Source organism: Oncorhynchus tshawytscha, linkage group LG22, assembly GCF_018296145.1.
Source record: "Oncorhynchus tshawytscha isolate Ot180627B linkage group LG22, Otsh_v2.0, whole genome shotgun sequence".
In the NCBI taxonomy this organism is placed as follows: domain Eukaryota; kingdom Metazoa; phylum Chordata; class Actinopteri; order Salmoniformes; family Salmonidae; genus Oncorhynchus; species Oncorhynchus tshawytscha.
Window position 1 is genome coordinate 6795728 of NC_056450.1, and position 22856 is coordinate 6818583.

The window sequence follows — 22856 nt, forward strand, 5'->3', positions numbered from 1 at the left end:
AGTAGTGTATGAAACGATTCTGAGAGAAGTATGAAAATGTTAACAAATATTCAGTTGAATACAGTATAACCAAGGAAAGGTAGAGGCTCAAGTTTATGTTAATAACTAGTTTTTCAAACTCTAACACTATCCATATTGATTAACATCCGTTTCCTGTTTTCCTTTTGACCTGCACCATCCTGTTTTCCTTTTGACCTGCACCATGTTGTTAAGCAACTTCTATATAGTCTCTTTAGAACTTATAAATACTTTGTAACCTGAATAAACAATTTCCTTAACAGCAAACCTCCAAATGCATTCATGAGACGACAAAATTTTACTCATAATGTGAAGTGAAACCTGTTAAAAAAAGGTTTGCCAGGTTTTGGCAACAGACTCAATTAGGGTAGTAGTACCCATTCACAAAATTACTCTGGAAGAAGAGGTCTACATAATTGGTCTTGTACCTCCATTAGTGTTAGTGTTACCTCCATTAGCAAAATCCCTACAGCAGCACCTACTCATTCATGGGTTTTTCTTTAATTGTACTATGTTCTACATTGTAGAATAATAGTGAAGATATCAAAACTATGAAATAACACATGGAATCATGTAGTAACCAAAAAAAGTGTAGTGTATGAAACGATAAATCAAATAATATTTAATATTCTTCAAAGTAGCCACTGTTTGCTATGATGACAGCTTTGCACTCTTGGCATTATCTCAACCAGCTTCATGAGGAATGCTTTTCCAACAGTCTTGAAGGAGTTTCCACATATGCTGTGCACTTGTTGGCTGCTTTTCCTACACTCTGCGATCCATCTCATCCCAAACCATCTCAATTTGGTTGAGGTCAGGGGACTGTGGAGGCCAGGTCATCTGATGCAGCACTCCATCACTCTCCTTCTAGGTCAAATAGCCCTTACACAGCCTGGAGGTGTGTTTTGGGTCATTGTCCTGTTGAAAACAAATGATAGTCCCACTAAGCCCAAACCAGATGGGATGGCGTATCACTGCAGAATGCTTCGGTTGCCATGGTGGTTAGTGGGCCCTGAATTCTAAATAAATCACTGAGCGTCACCAGCAAAGCACCCTCACACCTCCTCCTCCATGCTTCACGGTTGGAACCACACATGCAGAGCTCATCCGTTCACCTACTCCGCGTCTCACAAAGACATGGCGTTTGGAACCAAAAGGACAGATTTCCACCGGTCTAATGTCCGCCTGATTCACGCAGTCTGAACAGTTGATGTTGAGATATGTCTGTTACTTCAACTCTGTAAAGCATTTATTTGGTCTGCAATCTGAGGTGCAGTTAACTCTAATGAACTTCTCCTCTGCAGCAGAGGTAACTCTGGGTCTTCCTTTCCTGTGGCGGTCCTCATGAGAACCAGTTTCATCATAGCACTTGATGGTTTTTGCGACTGCACTTGAAGAAACATTCAAAGCTCTTGAAATTTTCCAGATTGACTGACCTTCATGTCTTAAAGTAATGATGGACTGTTGTTTCGCTTATTTGAGCTGTTCTTGCCACTCCTACTTTGTCACAACAGAACTGATTAGCTAAAATGCATTAAGGAAAGAAATTCCACAAATTAACTTTTAACAAGGCACGCCTGTTAATTGCAATGTATTCCAGGTGACAATATAGAAAATAGTAAAAATAAAGAAAAACCCTGGAATGAGTAGGTGTGTCCAAACATTTGATTGGTATTGTACATTAATATATACATAACATCATTATGTAAACATATTGCTGTCAACTACAGTCAGTATTTGCTCTAAGGGGACACTATTTGCTAAGTCAGGGTTTGCTCTAAGGGGACAATAAAGTATTGAATTGAACAGTGTGGCTTTGCTTATGAGGAGGACTAGTACATGAATGTCTTTATAGATCTCCTACAGTAGAGAGTGCAGCAAGGTACGGTCCGATCCTGTTAAATCTGGTTTAGTCCAATTCCTGTAGGAGCAGATGCAACAAAGTCTAGTCCGAGTTGGTCCGGTTTAGGCCACTGTGTCCAGTCATGTTCTTGTTGAGCTCCTGCAGTAGCGGGAGCAATGAGGTCTCAGACTAGGGGTGTGTCCGAAATGACAACCTATTCCCTATGTTGTGCACTACTTTTGAGGAGACGAGTACATGTCCTTGTTGAAATCCTGCACTATCAGAAGACCCAGTCCAGTTCAGTTTAGTCTGGTTTAGCCCAGTCAGTACATGTTCAGTCTGGTTTAGTCCAGTCAGTACATGTCCTTATAGATCTCCTGTAGTAGAGGGTGCAGAGAGGTCTCCGACTCTGTCTTCTTGATCTTCTGCACCAGCAAGGCGTTCTCTGTGACAAGCTGTCTGAGGTCGGCCATCTTGTTCAGCAGCTTGGGGAAGAGGTAGAGGGAGTCCTGGTGGTTGGCCTGCAGGTGCTGGTCCAAGGCCTGGAGAATACCGTCCTGACTCTGTTCGACCTGCTTCACGTTCATTAGCCCTGGGCGGTCTGCAGATAGATCGAGAATAGTTAGATGGGTAGACCACAGACGTGACAGAGCTGCCAAGTCACAGCACAACCTCACTAAAAGCTTTCCGTGACTCCACGCATCCTATCTCCTCACCTTCTCAACCATATCTTATTCTCCAATGTGTTTTGCGAAAGAGGTGAGGAGAGAGGATACCAGGAATCGAGGGAAAGATGAATTGAGAAAGAGCTCCCCCTCAACTCCAGACAGGATAATAGCGGCTACGAACAACATTAGAGCCAGGGTTATTTGGGGAGAACAGTACTAATGTCCGAGTTACTGTGATACTACTAGTACAAAAGTATACCATACCTCCACACAGGATGATAATGGCCACAAACAGAGCCAGGTCACTGTCATCCAGCTCCAGAGCATTGAACTTCACAGCAAACTCAAACTTGGGCTCCATGATCTCACTGAAGGGTTTACGGAGGCTCCTCAGGAACTCCCGGGTCACAAAGCCCTTCCCGTTGGCCACCAGGAGGCCATCTTTGTTCATGAGGGAGGGCAGCATGGCGAAGATGGCCTCGTGGACGCCATACTTCAGTAGTGTCACCTGATGTAAGCAGGCAGGTAAAATAGGGGAGAAAATAGAATTCAGCACCAAAGTAAAAGTGCCATTAACAGCAGTTTGAACAATTGACAAAAGAAAATGCATGAGGATTTCATTGTATAACTATGGAAGATATTTCTACATTACTGTCAGTACATTTCACTGAGTGTGACAAGAAATTAAGTTGACAATCAATAAGTGAAAAGACAAGGTTGCTTTTTTTAGTTTTTCCCCCCGACATAACATAGGTACAACATATCCCCTTTTTGTATGGGACACTTTTAAAATGTGCCTTTAGAGGCCATGCAATTCAGTACTCATCTATACAACAAAAGCAATTTAGATCAAGAGTCCATATTAACAAAGGTAAAATTGAAGGACTAACAGTACAGGTAGATAACAATAAAAACTGTACCAGAGGCACAGAGTAAATGAGAGGAAAAACAAAAAGAACTGGAGGAACTTATTCAAGAAAGATCCAGTGTAATACATTATAAAAATAGAGCGAACTGGATAGAATTTGGGGGAAAATGCACCAAATTATATTTAAAAAAATCTTCAACATAGAAATGCTACCATTTTTTAAAATTGAAACTTCTTACAATGATTCACCGAATGATATTTTGAAAGAGGAAGTACTTCAAAAATGTTTTAATTTCAGTATCCTCCACTAACCGAAGCTAATTATAATATTTTTCCCCCAATTAATAATTTAAAATGAACATCTGTACAGAAAGACTCATGTGAAGGCCAAATTAGAGAAGGAACTTCTTGATGCAATTAAAGCTTTAAGGCTGGGAAAACTCCAGAGGACCAGATATACTCAGAGGACCATTATTAGCATTTTTTAACAACTCCTATATAAACAGTAGATTATCAGACACACAACAAGAAGGTCTGATTTCATTATTACTAAAACAGGATCCAAATTATATATATAAAGATCCAGTCCATTTAAAAAATTGGAGGCCTCTTACACTTCCGAGTTGTGATGCAATTTTTTTAGCTAAATGCTTGGCGCAGAGAATTAAAAAAGGTTTTGTCAGATATTATTCATCCTAGTCAGACAGGTTTTTTACATGGACAATACATTGGAGATAACATAAGACAAGTGCTGGAAACACATGAAATATCAGGGAAACCAGAACTGAAGTATGACTGGAGTTTATATATAAATGCCTATAATATTTCAATTTTGGAGAATCTCTTATAAAATGTGTTAAAGTTATGTTTCATAACCCTAGGTATAAAATAGTAAATAATGGCTACATCTCAGAAAGTTTTAAACTGCCAAGAGGAGTAAAACAAGGTTGTCCACTATCAGCATATCTATTTATTATTGCCATCGAATTTAGCTGTCAAAATTAGATCCAACAACAATATTAAGGGATTAGAAATCCGAGGCTTAAAAACAAAGGTGTCATTGTACGCTGATGATTCATGTTGTTTTCTTTCAAATCCACAATTTGGACCCCTCCACAGCCTCAGAGGATGTGGATACTTCTGCTAATTTCTCTGGATTAAAACCAAATTATGATAAGTAAATATTACATATTTACTTATCACAAAAAAAATACAAACAAATCAGCTTCTACATTACCGTGTAGTTTAGCAATAAAATAGCCTGACAGGGATGTGGACATACTCAGTATACAAATACCAAAATAAATAAATCATCTCAAAAAAAGGTAGACTTTTTGTAAATTATATCATAAATAGGACTGGTGGAGTTGTCACATGTGCAGCTAACACAGAAATATGGAAATGTCTGCTCTACCCAAAATTACAACCAAGCATGTGTTTCAGACATAAGGAAGTGGATGGCTGCAAACTTTCTACTTTTAAATTCGGACAAAATAGAGATGCTTGTTCTAGGTCCCAAGAAACAAAGAGATCTTCTGTTGAATCTGACAATTAATCTTAATGGTTGTACAGTTGTCTCAAATAAAACTGAAGGACCTTGGCGTTACTCTGGATCCTGATCTCTCTTTTGAAGAACATATCAAGACCATTTCAAGGACAGCTTTTTTCCATCTACGTAACATTGCAAAAATCAGAAACTTTCTGTCCAAAAATGATGCAGAAAAATTAATCCATGCTTTTGTCACTTCTAGGTTAGACTACTGCAATGCTCTACTTTCCGGCTACCCGGATAAAGCACCAAATAAACTTCAGTTAGTGCTAAATACGGCTGCTAGAATCCTGACTAGAACTAAAAAATTTGATCATATTTCTCCAGTGCTAGCCTCCCTACACTGGCTTCCTGTCAAAGCAAGGGCTGATTTCAAGGTTTTACTGCTAACCTACAAAGCATTACATGGGCTTGCTCCTACCTATCTCTCTGATTTGGTCCTGCCGTACATACCTACACGTACGCTACGGTCACAAGACGCAGGCCTCCTAATTGTCCCTAGAATTTCTAAGCAAACAGCTGAAGGCAGGGCTTTCTCCTATAGAGCTCAATTTTTATGGAACGTCTGCCTACCCATGTCAGAGACGCAAACTCGGTCTCAACCTTTAAGTCTTTACTGAAGACTCATCTCTTCAGTGGGTCATATGATTGAGTGTAGTCGCCCAGGAGTGTGAAGGTGAACGGAAAGGCTCTGGAGCAACGAACCGCCCTTGCTGTCTCTGCCTGGCCGGTTCCCCTCTTTCCACTGGGATTCTCTGCCTCTAGCCCTATTACAGGGGCTGAGTCACTGGCTTTACTGGGGCTCTCTCATGCCGTCCCTGGAAGGGGTGCGTCACCTGAGTGGGTTGATTCACTGATGTGGTCATCCTGTCTGGGTTGGCGCCCCCTTGGGTTGTGCCATGGCGGACATCTTTGTGGGCTATACTGGGCCTTGTCTCAGGATGGTAGGTTGGTGGTTGAAGATATCCCTCTAGTGGTGTGGGGGCTGTGCCTTGGCAAAGTGGGTGGGGTTATATTCTTCCTGTTTGCCCTGTCCGGGGGTGTCCTCAGATGGACCCAGTGCCTCCTGACCCTTCCTGTCTCAGCCTCCAGTATTTATGCTGCAGTAGTTTATGTGTCGGGGGGCTAGGGTCAGTTTGTTATATCTGGAGAACTTCTCCTGTCCTATTCGGTGTCCTGTGTGAATTCAAGTGTGCTTTCTCTAATTCTCTTTCTCTCTTTCTTTCTCTCTCTCGGAGGACCTGAGCCCTAGGACCATGCACCAGGACTACCTGACATGATGACTCCTTGCTGTCCCCAGTCCACCTGGCCGTGCTGCTGCTCCAGTTTCAACTGTTCTGCCTTATTATTATTCGACCATGCTGGTCATTTATGAACATTTAAACATCTTGGCCATGTTCTGTTATAATCTCCACCCGGCACAGCCAGAAGAGGACTGGCCACCCCACATAGCCTGGTTCCTCTCTAGGTTTCTTCCTAGGTTTTGGCCTTTCTAGGGAGTTTTTCCTAGCCACCGTGCTTCTACACCTGCATTTGCTTGCTGTTTGGGGTTTTAGGCTGGGTTTCTGTACAGCACTTTGAGATATCAGCTGATGTACGAAGGGCTATATAAAATACATTGAATTTGAACTAATCGCATTACCAGCATTACCATAAAAATTGAAGAGGCAAATGGAAGGGGGAAAAAGTAAGGAACTTGTCTGTCAGCCCTGCATTAAAGACCATAAATGGTTAAAGAAAATTGTGCCAAATAAACACATACACCAATTTCATTTAAGGACCAAAAAATTGACAGCTGTGCCAAATAAATTGCAAAATAGTTGGGAAGAGATTTGTGATGTACAGATTCCATGGCACATGGTTTTTGAATTGATAACGCAAAACAACGCCGGATTCAAAACTTCAAATTTTCCCATTTAAATGATACAACATTCTTGCAACCAATTTTTGTGCAAAACAGAGAGGTACCCATTTTTCCTCCCGGTCCTAGTGAAAAGCCAACTGTCCCGGTTGATATATTATCAAATAGATATTTGAAAAACACCTTGAGGATTGATTATAAAAAATGTTTGCCATGTTTCTGTTGATATTATGGATATTATTTGGAATTTTTGTCTGTGTTGTCGTGACCACTATTTCCGGTGGATTCCTGGGCATAACGCATCAAACTAACGGAGGTATTTGGATATAAAAAATATATTTATGGAACAAAAGGAACATTTGCTGTCTAACTGGGAGTCTCGTGAGTGAAAACATCTGAAGATCAAAGGTAAACGATTCATTTGATTGCTTTTCTGATTTGTGACCAAGTTACCTGCCGCTAGGTGTACATAATGTTTTGTTAGTATATCGATAAACTTACACAAACACTTGTATTGTTTTCACTTTAAAGCATAATTTGTATGTATGTACAGTTGAAGTCGGATGTTTCATACACCTTACACAAATACATTTAAACTCAGTTTTTCACAATTCCTGACATTTAATCCTAGTAAAAATTCCCCGCCTTGGGTCAGTTAGGAACACCACTTTATTTTAAGAATGTGAAATGTCAGAATAATAGTAGAGAGAATGACTTATTTCAGCTTTTATTTATTTCAGCACATTCCCAGTGGGTCCGAAGTTTACATAGACTCAATGAGTATTTGGTAGCATTGCCTTTAAATTGTTTAACTTGGGTCAAATGTTTCGAGTAGCCTTCCACAATAAGTTGGGTGAATTTTGGCCCATTCCTCCTGACAGAGCTGGTGTAACTGCGTCAGGTTTGAAGACCTCCTTGCTCGCACATGCTTTTTCAGTTCTGCCCACACATTTTCTACAGGTTTGAGGTCAGGGTTTGTGACAGCCACTCCAATACCTTGACTTTCTTGTCCTGAAGCCATTTTGCCACAACTTTCAAAGTATGCTTGGGGTCATTGTCCATTTGGAAGACCCATTTGTGACCAAGCTTTTACTTCCTGACTGATGTCTTGAGATGTTGCTTCAATATATCCACATAATTTTCCTATCTCATGATGCCATCTATTTTGTGAAGTGCACCAGTCCCTCCTGCAGCAAAGCACCCCCACAACATGATGCTGCCACCCCGTACTTCATGGTTGGGATGGTGTTCTTCGGCTTGCAAGCCTCCCCCTTTTTCCTCCAAACATAACGATGGTCATTATGGCCAAACAGATCTATTTTTGTTTCATCAGACCAGAGGACATTTCTCCAAAAATTACAATCTTTGTCCCCATGTGCAGTTGCAAACCGTAGTCTGGCTTTTTCATGGCGGTTTTGGAGCAGTGGCTTCTTCCTTGCTGAGCGGCCTTTCAGGTTATGTCGATATAGGACTCGTTTTACTGTGGATGTATACACTTTTGTACCAGTTTCCTCCAGCATCTCCACAAGATCCTTTACTGTTGTTGATTTGATTTGCACTTTTCGCACCACAGTATGTTCATCTCTAGGAGACAGAACGCGTCTCCTTCCTGAGATGCATGACGGCTGCGTGGTCTCATGGTGTTTATACTTGTGTACTATTGTTTGTATAGATAAAAGTGGTACCTTCAGGCATATATATATATATATACCCAAAAAATATATGGGGGATTGGAAATGATGCCGACAATTACATTTATGGAAGCAACAATCTAATCCACAATATTAAAACTGATCCACCCCTTAAAAAAAAGAAAAAAAGACAAGCGTTAGCAAGCTCTGTTGAGAAGACTGTGGTCCATGCCATACCTGGTCGTTGAGGAAGAGATCCACAAACCCTGGGATGTTCTTGGCGAACTCAGTTAGCTCTCGTACCGTCTCCACCGTGGTGCACTGACAGCGGTAAAACACGTGTACCCCTATCTCCTTTGTGAGGGGCGCGCCCGGGATTAACTGGTTCCACACTAGACCACTCTCTGCTTGCCACAGGGTGTCCACATCATGGATCACAAATGGCTGCCGGGGGAGAGAAAGAGAAAGCATTCATCTTTTAACAGTCTGGTCTTCCTTTTCTTTAAAAAACTAATTATATGTAATTGTTAATGACAAGTTAAAACTCATTACGAAAAACAGATTGATAAGAGGCTAATTAAAAACTAAAGAGCTCTACAAATAATCAGCCACTAAATCTTTCTTTCTATGAGGAGGTTACTAGTAATATGCGTCTACATTGGTGCAACCAGAAAAGCCTTCCCCCTCATCCAAGTTCAGAGGGGTTGTTGTGAGTTATGACCATAAACATCATTGGTTCATCTTGGAAGGTGTATCCTACCTTGGTGCAACCAGAAAAGTCTTCCTCATAATCAAGCTCAGAGAGTGTGTTCTAAAGGTTTTAACCGGAGGTGTAACCAATACCCATGCACTGTCAGGTCCAAAATTATTGGCACCGTTGATAAAGATTCGCAAAAAAGACTGTATAAAATAAATAATACAAATACAGCTACATTATGTGCATATATTATTTTACACTAAAAATAAAAATACCCCAAAAGATAAGGGTTAAAATGATTGGCACCATTTTTCAGTACTCTATCACCCTACCCTTGTGAGGATAATGACACTGAGCCCTTTTCTATTATGTTTTATGAGATTGGAGAACACATTGGGATAGATCTTAGACCATTCCTCCATACAGAATCTTTCCAGATCCTTGATATCCTTTGTCTGTGCTCCTTCCAAGCTGAACCAATGATGTGTATGTTTATGGTCATAACTCACAACAACCCCTCTGAGCTTGCTGGAAGAGGATCTTCCAGCAAGACAGTAACCCCAAGCACACATCAAAATCCCCAAGAAATTATTAATTGACCACAAAATCATAATTTGGCAATGGCCCTCTCAGTCTTTGGACTCATTAAAAACCTGTGGTTTAAATTGAAGAGGGCAGTCCATAAGTGCAGACGAAGGATATCAAGGATCTGGAAATATTCTGTATGGAGGAATGGTCTAAGATCTCTCACAATGTGTTCTCCAATCTCATAAAAACATTATAGAAAAATCCTGTCATTACCCTCGCCAGGGGAGGCGAAAAAAGGATGGTGGTCAAAATTATAGGCACCCGCCAATAATTTTTACCACCATCCTTTTCTTTTTTTTTTTCTTTTTAAAACTGAGCAATTGTATTCGTATAAAATAATCTAATTTCCAAATGTTTTGGAGCATACAATATAGCTCAGTATTTGTATTATTTATTTTATAGTCTTTTTTGCTAATCTTTATCAAGGGCATCAACACTGAGTGTATAAAATATTAGTTACACCTTCCTAATATTCAGTTGCACCCTCCTTTTGCCCTCAAAACAGCCTCAAAATGTCGGGCATGGACTCTACAAGGTGTCGAAAGCATTCCACAGGGATACTGGCCCATGTTGACTCCAATGCTTCCCACAGTTGTGTCAAGATGGCTTGATGTCCTTTGGGTGGTGGACCATCCTTGATACACACGGGAAACTGTTTTTGCGTGAAAAATCCAACAACGTTGCAGTTCTTGACACACTCAAACATGTGCGCCTGGCACCTACCACCACACCTCGTTCAAAGGCACTTTGATCTTTTGTCTTGCCCATTCACCTTCTGAATAGCACACATACACAATCCATGTCTCAATTGTCACAAGGCTTAAAAATCCTTCTTTAACCTGTCTCCTCCCCTTCATCTACACTGATTAAAGTGGATTTAACAGGTGACATCAATAAGTCATCATAGCATTCACCTGGTCAGTCTGTAACGGAAAGAGAAGGTGTTCCTAATGTTCACACTCAGTGTATATTTACATAAGAGTGAGCGTACCGATGTGCAGTTGGTCTTGCCGGTGAGGATGCTGCGGGCTTTCTTCTTGGTCATAATGAGGTTCTTCAGGTAGGCTCGGTACACCTGTTTAGCCAGGGTCTTGAGGTCTGAGCCACCAAGGTGGTGGGGGTCCAGCTCCTCTGCTAGCAGGCCAGCCACTAGCTTCTTCTTCTCAGCCCCCGGCATACGCCCATACCGGATCGCTGCCGCGCGAACAGGCAGAGTAGTGTTAGCATTGAAGGTGAAACAGACAAAGACAGTTTAGCATCATGCATACAGCCTTATTAGATCACTGGGTAGACAGTAGCATTCGCATCGAAAGCTGTACAGTGCATTTGGAAAGTATTCAGACCCCTTGACTTTTCCCACATTTTGTTATTCTAAAATTAAATGTATTGTTTTCCTCATCCATCTACACACAATACCCCATAATGACAAAGCAAAAACAGGTTTTTAGAAACATGTCAAAAATGTCTTTAAATAATAAAAACTGAAATACCTTATTGGCATAAGTATTCAGACCCTTTGCTATGAGACTCTAAATAAGAGTTCAGGTGCATCTTGTTTCCATTGATCATCCTTGAGATGTTTCTACAAATTGATTGGAGTCCACCTGTAGTAAATTTAATTGATTGGACATGATTTGGAAAAGGCACACACCTGTCTATATAAAGGTCCCATAGTTGACAGTGCATGTCAGCGCAAAAACCAAGCCATGAGGTCAAAGGAGTTGTCCGTAGAGCTCCGATACAGGATTGTGTTGAGGCACAGATCTGGGGAAGGGTACAAAAACATTTCTGCAGCATTGAAGGTCCCCAAGAACACAGTGGCCTCCATCATTCTTAAATGGAAGAAGTTTGGAACTACCGACACTCTTCCTAGAGCTGGACGCCGGCCAAACTGAGCAATCGGGGGAGAAGGGCATTAGTCAGGGAGGTGACCAAGAACCCGGTGGTTACTCTGACAGTTCCTCTGTGGAGATGGGAGAACCTTCCAGAAGAACAACCATCACCAATCAGGCCTTTATGGAAGAGTGGTCAGACGGAAGCCACTCCTCGGTAGAAGTCAAATGACAGCCAGCTTGAAGTTAGCCAAAAGGTACTAAAGGACCATGAGTAACAGGATTCTTTGGTCATATAAAATCAAGACTGAACAGAATGCCAAGCATCACATCTGTTAGAAACCTGGGACCATCCCTACGGTGAAGCATGGTGGTGGCAACATCATGCTGTGGGGATGTTCTTTAGCGGCAGGGACTGGGAGACTAGTCAGGATCGAGGGAGAGATTAATGAAGCAAAATATAGAGAAATCATTGATGAAAACCTGCTCCAGAGCACTCAGGACCTCAGACTGGGGGTGAAGGTTCACCTTCCAAAAGGACAACGACCCTAAGCACACAGCCAAAACAACGCAGGAGTGGGTTCGGGACAAGTCTCTGAATGACCTTGAGTGGCCCAGCCAGAGGCCGGACTTAAACCTGATCAATCATCTCTAGAGAGACATAAAAATAGCTGTGCTCTGAAGCTCCCCATCCAACCTGACAAAACTTGAGGATCTGCAGAGAATGGGAAAACCTCCCCAAATGCTGGTGTGCCTAGCTTGTAGCATCATACCCAAGAACACTCGAGGCTAATCGCTGCCAAAGTTGCATCAACAAAGTACTGAGTAAAGGGTCTGAATACTATGTAAATGTGATATCAGTTTTTATTTTTAATACATTTCAAAAAACATGTTTTTCTTTGTCATTATGGTGTATTGGTGTATTGTTATGGTGTATTGTATTAAAAATATATATATATTTTAGAATAAGGTTGTACTTTTCAAATGCACTGTATAGCCCCACCAAAATGAGATTCAAGAGTTTCATAAATTAATATTGTTAATATTGACACACATTATCAGTAGTTCTTAGGGACAGTTTTCAAAACACAGATTAAGATCCTCCATTCAGTCCAGGGCTTTATCTGCGTCTGCGATACTGGCCCTTAATCTGTAAAAGGACCAAGTATTTCCAGACCCTGAAAGACCCATTAACGGTCTCCTCTCACCGTCATGGGACATGCCCAGGGCCAGGCACTTCTGGAAGCGGCAGTACTGGCACTTATTACGGTTCTTTTTCAGGATCTTACAGGCTCTCTCACAGCGCTCGTACTCCAGCTTCATCCGAATGGTCCGCCGGAAGAAGCCCTAGACCAATTGATATGCACAGGGGAGAGGGAGCAAGCGAGTTCAGTTTATTTACAATTGAAGGCATTAATTACAGGAAAGACAGATATAACACTGCATTCACCACAAGTCACACATTATGGCCATTGAACTTGAGTTGCAGGTTAATAACATTTTACTGCAGTGGGCTAAATTAGGGTCACACAGAGTGGTAGTCAAACAAATCTACTTTGAAATAAAAGTATACAGTGGGGCAAAACAGTATTTAGTCAGCCACCAATTGTGCAAGTTCTCCCACTTAAAAAGATGAGAGAGGCCTGTAATTTTCATCATAGGTACACTTCAACAATGACAGACAAAATTAGAAATAAAAATCCAGAAAATCACATTGTAGGATTTTTAATGAATTTATTTGCAAATTATGGTGGAAAATAAGTATTTGGTCACCTACAAACAAGAAAGATTTCTGGCTCTTACAGACCTGTAACAACTTCTTTAAGAGGCTCCTCTGTCCTCCACTCGTTACCTGTATTAATGGCACCTGTTTGAACTTGTTATCAGTATAAAAGACACCCGTCCACAACCTCAAACAGTCACACTCCAAACTCCACTATGGTCAAGACCAAATAGCTGTCAAAGGACACCAGAAACAAAATTGTAGGCCTGCACCAGGCTGGGAAGACTGAACCTACAATAGCTAAGCAGCTTGGTTTGAAGAAATCAACTGTGGGAGCAATTATTAGGAAATGGAAGACATACAAGACCACTGATCATCTCCCTCGATCTGGGGCTCCACGCAAGATCTCACCCCGTGGGGTCAAAATGATCACAAGAAAATCCCAGAACCACACGGGGGGACCTAGTGAATGACCTGCAGAGAGCTGGGACCACAGTAACAAAGCATACCATCAGTAACACACTACGCCGCCAGGGACTCAAATCCTGCAGTGCCAGACGTGTCCCCCTGCTTAAGCCAGTACATGTCCAGGCCCGTCTGAAGTTTGCTAGAGAGCATTTGGGTGATCCAGAAAAAGATTGGGAGAATGTCATATGGTCAGATGAAACCAAAATATAACTTTTTGGTAAAAACTCAATTTGTCGTGTTTGGAGGACAAAGAATGCTGAGTTGCATCCAAAGAACACCATACCTACTGTGAAGCATGGGGGTGGAAACATCATGCTTTGGGGCTGTTTTTCTGCAAAGGGACCAGGACGACTGATCCGTGTAAAGGAAAGAATGAATGGGGCCATGTATCGTGAGATTTTGAGTGAAAACCTCCTTCCATCAGTAAGGGCATTGAAGATGAAATGTGGCTGGGTCTTTCAGCATGACAATGATCCCAAACACACCGCCTGGGCAACGAAGGAGTGGCTTCGTAAGAAGCATTTCAAGGCCCTGGAGTGGCCCAGCCAGTCTCCAGATCTCAACCCCATAGAAAATCTTTGGAGGGAGTTGAAAGTCCGTGTTGCCCAGCAACAGCCCCAAAACATCACTGCTCTAGAGCAGATCTGCATGGAGGAATGGGCCAAAATACCAGCAACAGTGTGTGAAAACCTTGTGATGCAGAAAAATTGATCCATGCTTTTGTCACTTCTAGGTTAGACTACTGCAATGCTCTATTTTCCGGCTACCCGGATAAAGCACTAAATAAACTTCAGTTAGTGCTAAATACGGCTGCTAGAATCCTGACTAGAACCAAAAAATTTGATCATATTACTCCAGTGCTAGCCTCTCTACACTGGCTTCCTGTCAAAGCAAGGGCTGATTTCAAGGTTTTACTGCTAACCTACAAAGCATTACATGGGCTTGCTCCTACCTATCTCTCTGATTTGGTCCTGCCGTACATACCTACACGTACGCTACGGTCACAAGACGCAGGCCTCCTAATTGTCCCTAGAATTTCTAAGCAAACTGCTGGAGGCAGGGCTTTCTCCTATAGAGCTCCATTTTTATGGAACGGTCTGCCTACCCATGTCAGAGACGCAAACTCGGTCTCAACCTTTAAGTCTTTACTGAAGACTCATCTCTTCAGTGGGTCATATGATTGAGTGTAGTCTGGCCCAGGAGTGTGAAGGTGAACGGAAAGGCTCTGGAGCAACGAACCGCCCTTGCTGTCTCTGCCTGGCCGGTTCCCCTCTTTCCACTGGGATTCTCTGCCTCTAACCCTATTACAGGGGCTGAGTCACTGGCTTACTGGGGCTCTCTCATGCCGTCCCTGGAGGGGGTGCGTCACCTGAGTGGGTTGATTCACTGTTGTGGTCATCCTGTCTGGGTTGGCGCCCCCCCCTTGTGTTGTGCCGTGGCTGAGATCTTTGTGGGCTATACTCAGCCTTGTCTCAGGATGGTAAGTTGGTGGTTGAAGATATCCCTCTAGTGGTGTGGGGGCTGTGCTTTGGCAAAGTGGGTGGGGTTATATCCTTCCTGTTTGGCCCTGTCCGGGGGTGTCCTCGGATGGGGCCACAGTGTCTCCTGACCCCTCCTGTCTCAGCCTCCAGTATTTATGCTGCAGTAGTTTATGTGTCGGGGGGCTGGGGTCAGTTTGTTATATCTGGAGTACTTCTCCTGTCCTATTCGGTGTCCTGTGTGAATCTAAGTGTGCGTTCTCTAATTCTCTCCTTCTCTCTTTCTTTCTCTCTCTCGGAGGACCTGAGCCCTAGGACCATGCCCCAGGACTACCTGACATGATGACTCCTTGCTGTCCCCAGTCCACCTGGCCATGCTGCTGCTCCAGTTTCAACTTCCACCTGACTGTGCTGCTGCTCCAGTTTCAACTGTTCTGCCTTATTATTATTCGACCATGCTGGTCATTTATGAACATTTGAACATCTTGGCCATGTTCTGTTATAATCTCCACCCGGCACAGCCAGAAGAGGACTGGCCACCCCACATAGCCTGGTTCCTCTCTAGGTTTCTTCCTAGGTTTTGGCCTTTCTAGGGAGTTTTTCCTAGCCACCGTACTTCTACACCTGCATTGCTTGCTGTTTGGGGTTTTAGGCTGGGTTTCTGTACAGCACTTTGAGATATCAGCTGATGTACGAAGGGCTATATAAATAAATTTGATTTGATTTGAAGACTTACAGAAAACGTTTGACCTCTGTCATTGCCAACAAAGGGTATATAACAAAGTATTGAGATAAACTTTTGTTATTGACCAAATACTTATTTTCCACCATAATTCACAAATGCATAAAAATCCTACAATGTGATTTTCTGGATATTTTTTTCTCATTTTGTCTGTCATAGTTGAAGTGTACCTATGATGAAAATTACAGGCCTCTCATCTTTTTAAGTGGGAGAACTTGCACAATTGGTGGCTGACTAAATACTTTTTTGCCCCACTGTGTAGTTGAAATGTATTCAATATTAAGTTTGTATCCCAATATTACACTTTATATACAGCACAGAAAACTGAAATAAAATAAAACTGTTGGGCATTGGAAGACCGGATTGACGGGTTATTTAAAATAATGTTTCAAAATATATTAATAACATTCCACCCTTGGTCATTTGACTGCAGGAAAGGGCTACCGGACTGGAATGCTGCAACATAGGACACAAACTAAACTCAAGCTAAGCTCAGGTCAGGTTGAGGCTGTTAGCAGCCATGTCAAAACCTCCAGGATTTAAGACCTAAGAACATTAAGCACATTTGTTTTCTGATTATTAAGCCCCATTGTTAGACTTGTGAAATCTCTCACCTTGCAGCCCTCGCAGGCATGCACACCGTAGTGGAACCCTGAAGCTTTGTCAGCACAGATCCTACACCCCACGTTGATACCAGGCCCTGTGGCCTCATCCCGTCCCAGACGCAGCTGCTCCGACAGCGAGGGAGACGACGTGTGAGACAGGTCTGGCACACAGAGAGACAACACCCATCTGATTGTCGTACGAGAGACTCGTATTACCAGCTCAAACTGATCTGGGACCAGGCCATACCCATATGCTCTGGTCTGCTGATGTATTCACTATAAGTCCAAAATATTACAGTGAAGCATATCACATCCCACTTAGTGTATTATTTCAAATATAACCAATGACATGTACTTCATTTACTCTCTTTTACCTGTATAGTTGTTATCAGCAGCAGGACTGTCTTGTCTGCTGTAGCTAGTATTGTCCTTCCCCAGTCTCTCCTCTTCCCCTCCTCCATTCTCTCCATTCTGTTGGCTGCCAGTCCCATTCCATGATACCCTCGAGATGGGGGACCTCGGCCTCTCCGCCCCACTGCCTTCACCCTCCTCAACCCCCAGCTCCTGCAGGTCCGTCAACCCTCCAAAGTCAGGGGCCACTGCCTCCACCTCCCTTGCAGTCCATATATCATCAGCTGCCATGAGCAGGGGATGTGGAGAGTTTGGGCCACATAGGGGCTGCGGGCCTGTCCTAGTCTCCCCATTCACCTGTTCAAGGTGCTCAGGGGAAGGTAGCTGCTGTAACACATCCATGGCTCCTTACCTTGTGGTCAGGGTGCTAAAGCGCCTCTTCCCTGTCTGTCATGATGTTGTTGACATGGTCTCCCCTGTTAAGGTAAGGAACAGCGTAATTATGCAACAACATTTAAAGACTTATCTACGTCTCTATATACTTGACACATGACTGAATGGATCACTAGGTTCATATCAAAAGGAAACCCAGGTAGAGTTATTATGGCAAACTGTAGCTAAACATTTGAAACAAAAAATGTGCAATACTTATTGGGCAAATCCTGGTAGGCCCTCCCTGTTTCAGACTGTTTTCTTCTGTTTTGGTGCCTAATGAACATGACCTAGTTATTGGGGTTCTTTGTTGTAGGATTAGAGAGAGGGTGAGAGAGCAAGAATGAGCTCAAATGTCTCTGCTAGTGCAGCAATCAAACAGTCTCATAACCAACCTTAGCCTCTTTAAGAATCCAAGAGTAAAATACGTACACTTAGCCTCTTTAAGAATCCAAGAGTAAAATACGTACACTCTCGTCTCTAACATGTAGGCTCAGCACTCCCAAACAGTCCCATTACAAGTCAGAATGTTGAACAAACTTAATTTCAACGTACTTTACCCGATATTGTGTATTAGAGGTCGACCGATTAATCGGATTAACCGGATTAACCGATTAATCGCAAGTTTTCATAACAATCGGAAATTGTTCTTTTTTTTTTTTACACCTTTATTTATCCTTATTTTAACTAGGCAAGTCAGTTAAGAACACATTCTTATTTTCAATGACGGCCTAGGAATGGTGGGTTAACTGCCTTGTTCAGGGGCAGAAAGACAGATTTTTACCTTGTCAGCTCAGGGATTCAATCTTGCAACCTTACAGTTAACTAGTCCAACGCTCTAACCACCTGATTACATTGCACTCCACGAGGAGACTGCCTGTTTACGCGAATGCAGTAAAAAGCCAAGTTAAGTTGCTAGCTAGCATTAAACTTACCTTATAAAAAACAATCAATCACAAACACTAGTTAAACTAGTAATATCATCAACCATGTGTAGTTATCTAGCGTGTCCTGCGTTGCATGTAATCGATGCGGTGAGTATTCGCGAAAAAGGACTGTCTTGCTCTAATGTGTACCTAAACATAAACATCAATGCCTTTCTTAAAATCAATACACAAGTATATATTTTTAAACCTGTATATTTAGTTAATATTGCCTGCTAACCTGGCTCGTTGCAAACTCTGTGAAGACTATTTCTTCCTAACAAAGACAGCCAACTTCACCAAAGGGGGATGATTTAACAAAAGTGTATTTGCAAAAAAAGCACAATCGTTGCACGACTGTACCTAAACATCAATGCTTTTCTTAAAATCAATACACAGAAGTATATATATTTTTAAACCTGCATATCTTTCTAAAAGAAATCCAGGATAGCAAGCAATATTAACCAGGTGAAGTTGTGTCACTTCTCTTACGTTCATTGCACGCAGAGTCAGTGTATATGCAACAGTTTGGAACGCCTAATTTGCCAGAATTATGACATAATATTGAAGGTTGTGCAATGTAACAGGAATATTTAGATTTATGGATGCCACCCGTTAGATAAAATACAGATGGTCCCGTATTTCACTGAAAGAATAAACGTCTTGTTTTCGAGATGATAGTTCCCGGATCCGACCATATTAATGACCTAAGGCTCGTATTTCTGTGTGTTATTATGTTATAATTAAGTCTATGATTTGATAGAGCAGTCTGACTGAGCGATGGTAGGCACCAGCGGACTCATAAGCATTCATTCAAACAGCACTTTCGTGCGTTTTGCCAGCAGCTCATCGCTGTGCTTCAAGCATTGAGCTGTTTATGACTTCAAGCCTATCAACTCCAGAGATTAGGCTGGTGTAACCGATGTGAAATGGCTAGCTAGTTAGTGGGGTGCGCGCTAATAGCGTTTCAAACGTCACTCGCTCTGAGACTTGGAAGTGTTGTTCCCCTTGCTTTGCAAGGAAGCTATACCGCGGCTTTGTGGAGCGATGGGTAACGCTGCTTCGAGGGTGGCTATTGTCGATGTGTTCCTGGTTCGAGCCCAGGTAGGGGAGAGGAGAGGGACGGAAGCTATACTGTTACATTGGCAATACTATAAGAACATCCAATAGTCAAAGGTATATGAAATACAAATTATATAGAGAGAAATTGTCCTATAATTCCTATAATAACTACAACTTAAAACTTCTTACTTGGGAATAATGAAGACTACTGTTAAAAGGAACCACTAGCTTTCATATGTTCTCATGTTCTGAGCAAGGAACTTAAATGTTAGCCTTTTTTACATGCACATATTGCACTTTTACTTTCTTCTCCAACACTTCGTTTTTGCATTATTTAAACCAAATTGAACATGTTTCATTTTATTTGAGGCTAAATTGATTTTATTGATGTATTATATTAAGTTAAAATAAGTGTTCATTCAGTATTGTTGTAATTGTCATTATTACAAATAAATGCTAAAAAAATATATATAAAAAAATTGGCCGATTAATCGGTATTGGCTTTAAAAACAAAATCATAATCGGTCAACCTCTAGTCTGTATATCTTTTGTATTTTTACGATTGGCTCATTCATCCCCCTCCTCTCCTCTAACTATTCCCCAGGTCGTTGCTGTAAATGAGAACATGTTCTCAGTCAACTTAACTGAACATGATAACAGATAAATAAAAATAAATAAAAAATTCTGGTTTCTTTTTTTCAATACATGACAAACACTTGCACGATATGGCTGAGCCTAACCGAACCACAGACCAAATGTTGCCCCACACTATCTGCTGGCAAATTTCACAGCTAATTGCGAGTTAACTTGCTTAGGTCCTCTACTTTTGGTAACATTCAGCTATTGTTTACATATTGTGCATCACATGCATGTGTCAGGAGATTGAAAATGCAAGCAACAGAACCTACTGGAGCAGCAAAAATCAGAGTAAACAAGACTTTCCTGTGGATACCCAATATCCACTTCCTACCGCCAAAAGGACCAACAGCATGTACAACCAGTAAAGTATGTGTAAGTATAATTTTGCTCTTGCTGCTGGTGATTCTCTGATCCACCTCTACGCAGATGACACCATTCTGAATACTTCTGGCCCCTCCTTGGACACTGTGTTAACTACCCTCCAGGCGAGCTTCAATGCCATACAACTCTCCTTCCGTGGCCTCCAACTGCTTTTAAACGCAAGTAAAACTAAATGCATGCTCTTCAATCGATCACTGCCCGCACCTGCTCGCCCGTCCAGCATCACTACTCTGGACGGCTCTGACTTAGAATACGTGGACAACTACAAATACCTGGGTGTCTGGTTAGACTGTAAACTCTCCTTCCAGACTCACATTAAGCATCTCCAGTCCAAATTTAAATCTAGAATCGGCTTCCTTTATTTCAACAAAGCATCCTTCACTCCTGCTGCCAAACATACCCTGGTAAAACTGACCATCCTAACGATCCTCGACTTCGGTGATGTCATGTATAAAATAGCCTCCAACACTCTACTCAACAAACTGGATGCAGTCTATCACAGTGCCATCCGTTTTGTCACCAAAGCCCCATACACTACCCACCATTGCGACCTGTACGCTCTCGTTGGTTGGCCCTCGCTTCATACTCGTCGCCAAACCCACTGGCTACAGGTTATCTACAAGTCTCTGCTAGGCAAAACCCCACCTTATCTCAGCTCACTGGTCACCATAGCAGCACGAGCTCCAGCAAGTATATCTCACTGGTCACCCCCAAAGCCAATTTCTCCTTTGGTCATCTTTCCTTCCAGTTCTCTGCTGCCCATGACTGGAACGAATTGCAAAAATCTCTGAAGCTGGAGACTCACATCTCCCTCACTAGCTTTAAGCACCAGCTGTCAGAGCAGCTTACATATCACTGCACTTGTACATAGCCCATCTGTAAACATCCCAGCTATCTACCTATTTGCACTCACTGTATATAGACTTTTTGTTTTCTTTTGTTCTACTGTATTATTGACTGTATATTTTGTTTATTCCATGTGTAACTCTGTGTTGTTGTATGTGTCGAATTGCTACCCTTGATCTTGGCCAGGTCGCAGTTGCAAATGAGAACTTGTTCTCAACTAAACTACCTGGTTAAATAAAGGAGAAATAAAAAATTTACTAAAAATGTAAATCAACATTCTGACTTGTAGAGACTTTTTTTAGGCAAACTTCTTTCAGACTGAATAGCAATGGGGTAACCATGGTAACAGTCTGAGGTTTCAGCAAAACCAACTTGAGTGCCACACTTGTCAAAACATTCCCTTTTCTTTGACTCTGTGAAGAGACAACAAATGTTTCCTTTAATACCAATTCTAGGCTTACTCAATAGAACAAGTCTAGTAGACAAAAACTGTAGGAAATTACTGTTCAAACACTCGTTCAGACTTGTCACCTAGCTAATAACCTGTCATGCTTGTTCTCAGAAAATCTGCTGCTGTGCTTTGAGTGAGTCACTCTAAAGGGCTTGGCACCATTGATTGGCACAGACAGGGTCGAAAATAGCACAATATAAGTATACATGACACAAAAAAGTGTTTACGAGTGAGTGCATCACAAACATCTCTGATGAATCCTCTTCCCAATACAGCCTCTTCCAAAACCAAATGTTGCTTTGATGTCAAGTAGGCTCATAAGGTCAGCAATATAGGCTTATCATGAGACTTTTGTTTAAATCATGACTGGTAGATTTGATTGAATCCATATTCCATATCCCAAAACATGCATTCAAAAATCACATTGACAGAAAATGCAAACATGAATTGAAAGAAATCTATAGACTTTACTTTAGTGACGTGAAAGCAATCATCCTAAATAAACAATATCTGATAGTTCCCGAGTACAGACCAGAGGCAGAAGACAAGCTAGTGAATAAATTGAACTGTTCTTGTTCTTGTCTTGGTGAATATAGCTAACTAGCTAGCCTAGTATGGCAGCTAACCGTAAGTCCATTCTTACCTTTCTCAATGATGTTGCTTGCTTTTCCAAAGAATGTGTACCGGTGAAGTTACCAAAACGTGTCCATTAGCACTTGATTCGATTCGCTGGCTGTGAGGTGTTGTTTGCTAGCAGCTAGCTAACGCTAGCTAGCTTACGTTAGCTAGCTCTGAACTTGTAAAAAAAAATCCCAATTCATCTGTCAATACTGTCAAATAGTTTGTCTTGTATGCTTGCAGTACAGTCTCCGTGTCTGGTAGCTGGCTGGTTAAAGTACATTTTGGATCAAACTTTTCAGTGAGCTCTTGCTAACTACTGTTAGCCCAGTGTGAATCATACACCTCACTCAGTCAACCTTCTCTGCGCACCGCTGTTGCCCTCTGAGTGCCTGCTTCCATTAGTTCACGTTACAGAATCACAAAGGCAAAATTGGCTATATCGTCAAAATTCATGAAAATAAAAATGTGCTTTTGAGTCTTAATTTAAGGGTTGGGTTAGCATTAGATTAGCAGTGTGGTTATGGTTAGGTTTAAAATCCAATTGTAAGAATATAAATGTTAGAAATGGGCGGGGTTTAG

The 22856-nt window shown here is 41.8% G+C and overlaps 1 protein-coding gene across 2 annotated transcripts; it reads right to left on the minus strand.

Annotated features, from left to right (window-relative positions):
• Nucleotides 1-1585: 1585 nt before the first annotated feature.
• ppardb (peroxisome proliferator-activated receptor delta b) lies at nucleotides 1586-22813 on the minus strand. Of its 2 annotated transcripts, none has more exons than XM_024383852.2 (8): nucleotides 22300-22813; nucleotides 16946-17398; nucleotides 16581-16732; nucleotides 12764-12902; nucleotides 10715-10917; nucleotides 8676-8882; nucleotides 2794-3037; nucleotides 1586-2462 (listed from the first exon to the last, which is right to left on the minus strand). In XM_024383852.2, exons 2-8 carry the CDS (start codon nucleotides 17322-17324, stop codon nucleotides 2215-2217), a joined length of 1572 nt encoding a protein of 523 aa, XP_024239620.1. In that variant the 5' UTR covers nucleotides 17325-17398; nucleotides 22300-22813; the 3' UTR covers nucleotides 1586-2214. The 2 variants fall into 2 exon arrangements, with proteins under 2 accessions (XP_024239620.1, XP_042159550.1); XM_042303616.1 differs by having other exon boundaries at nucleotides 17335-17398; nucleotides 22300-22812.
• Nucleotides 22814-22856: the final 43 nt, after the last annotated feature.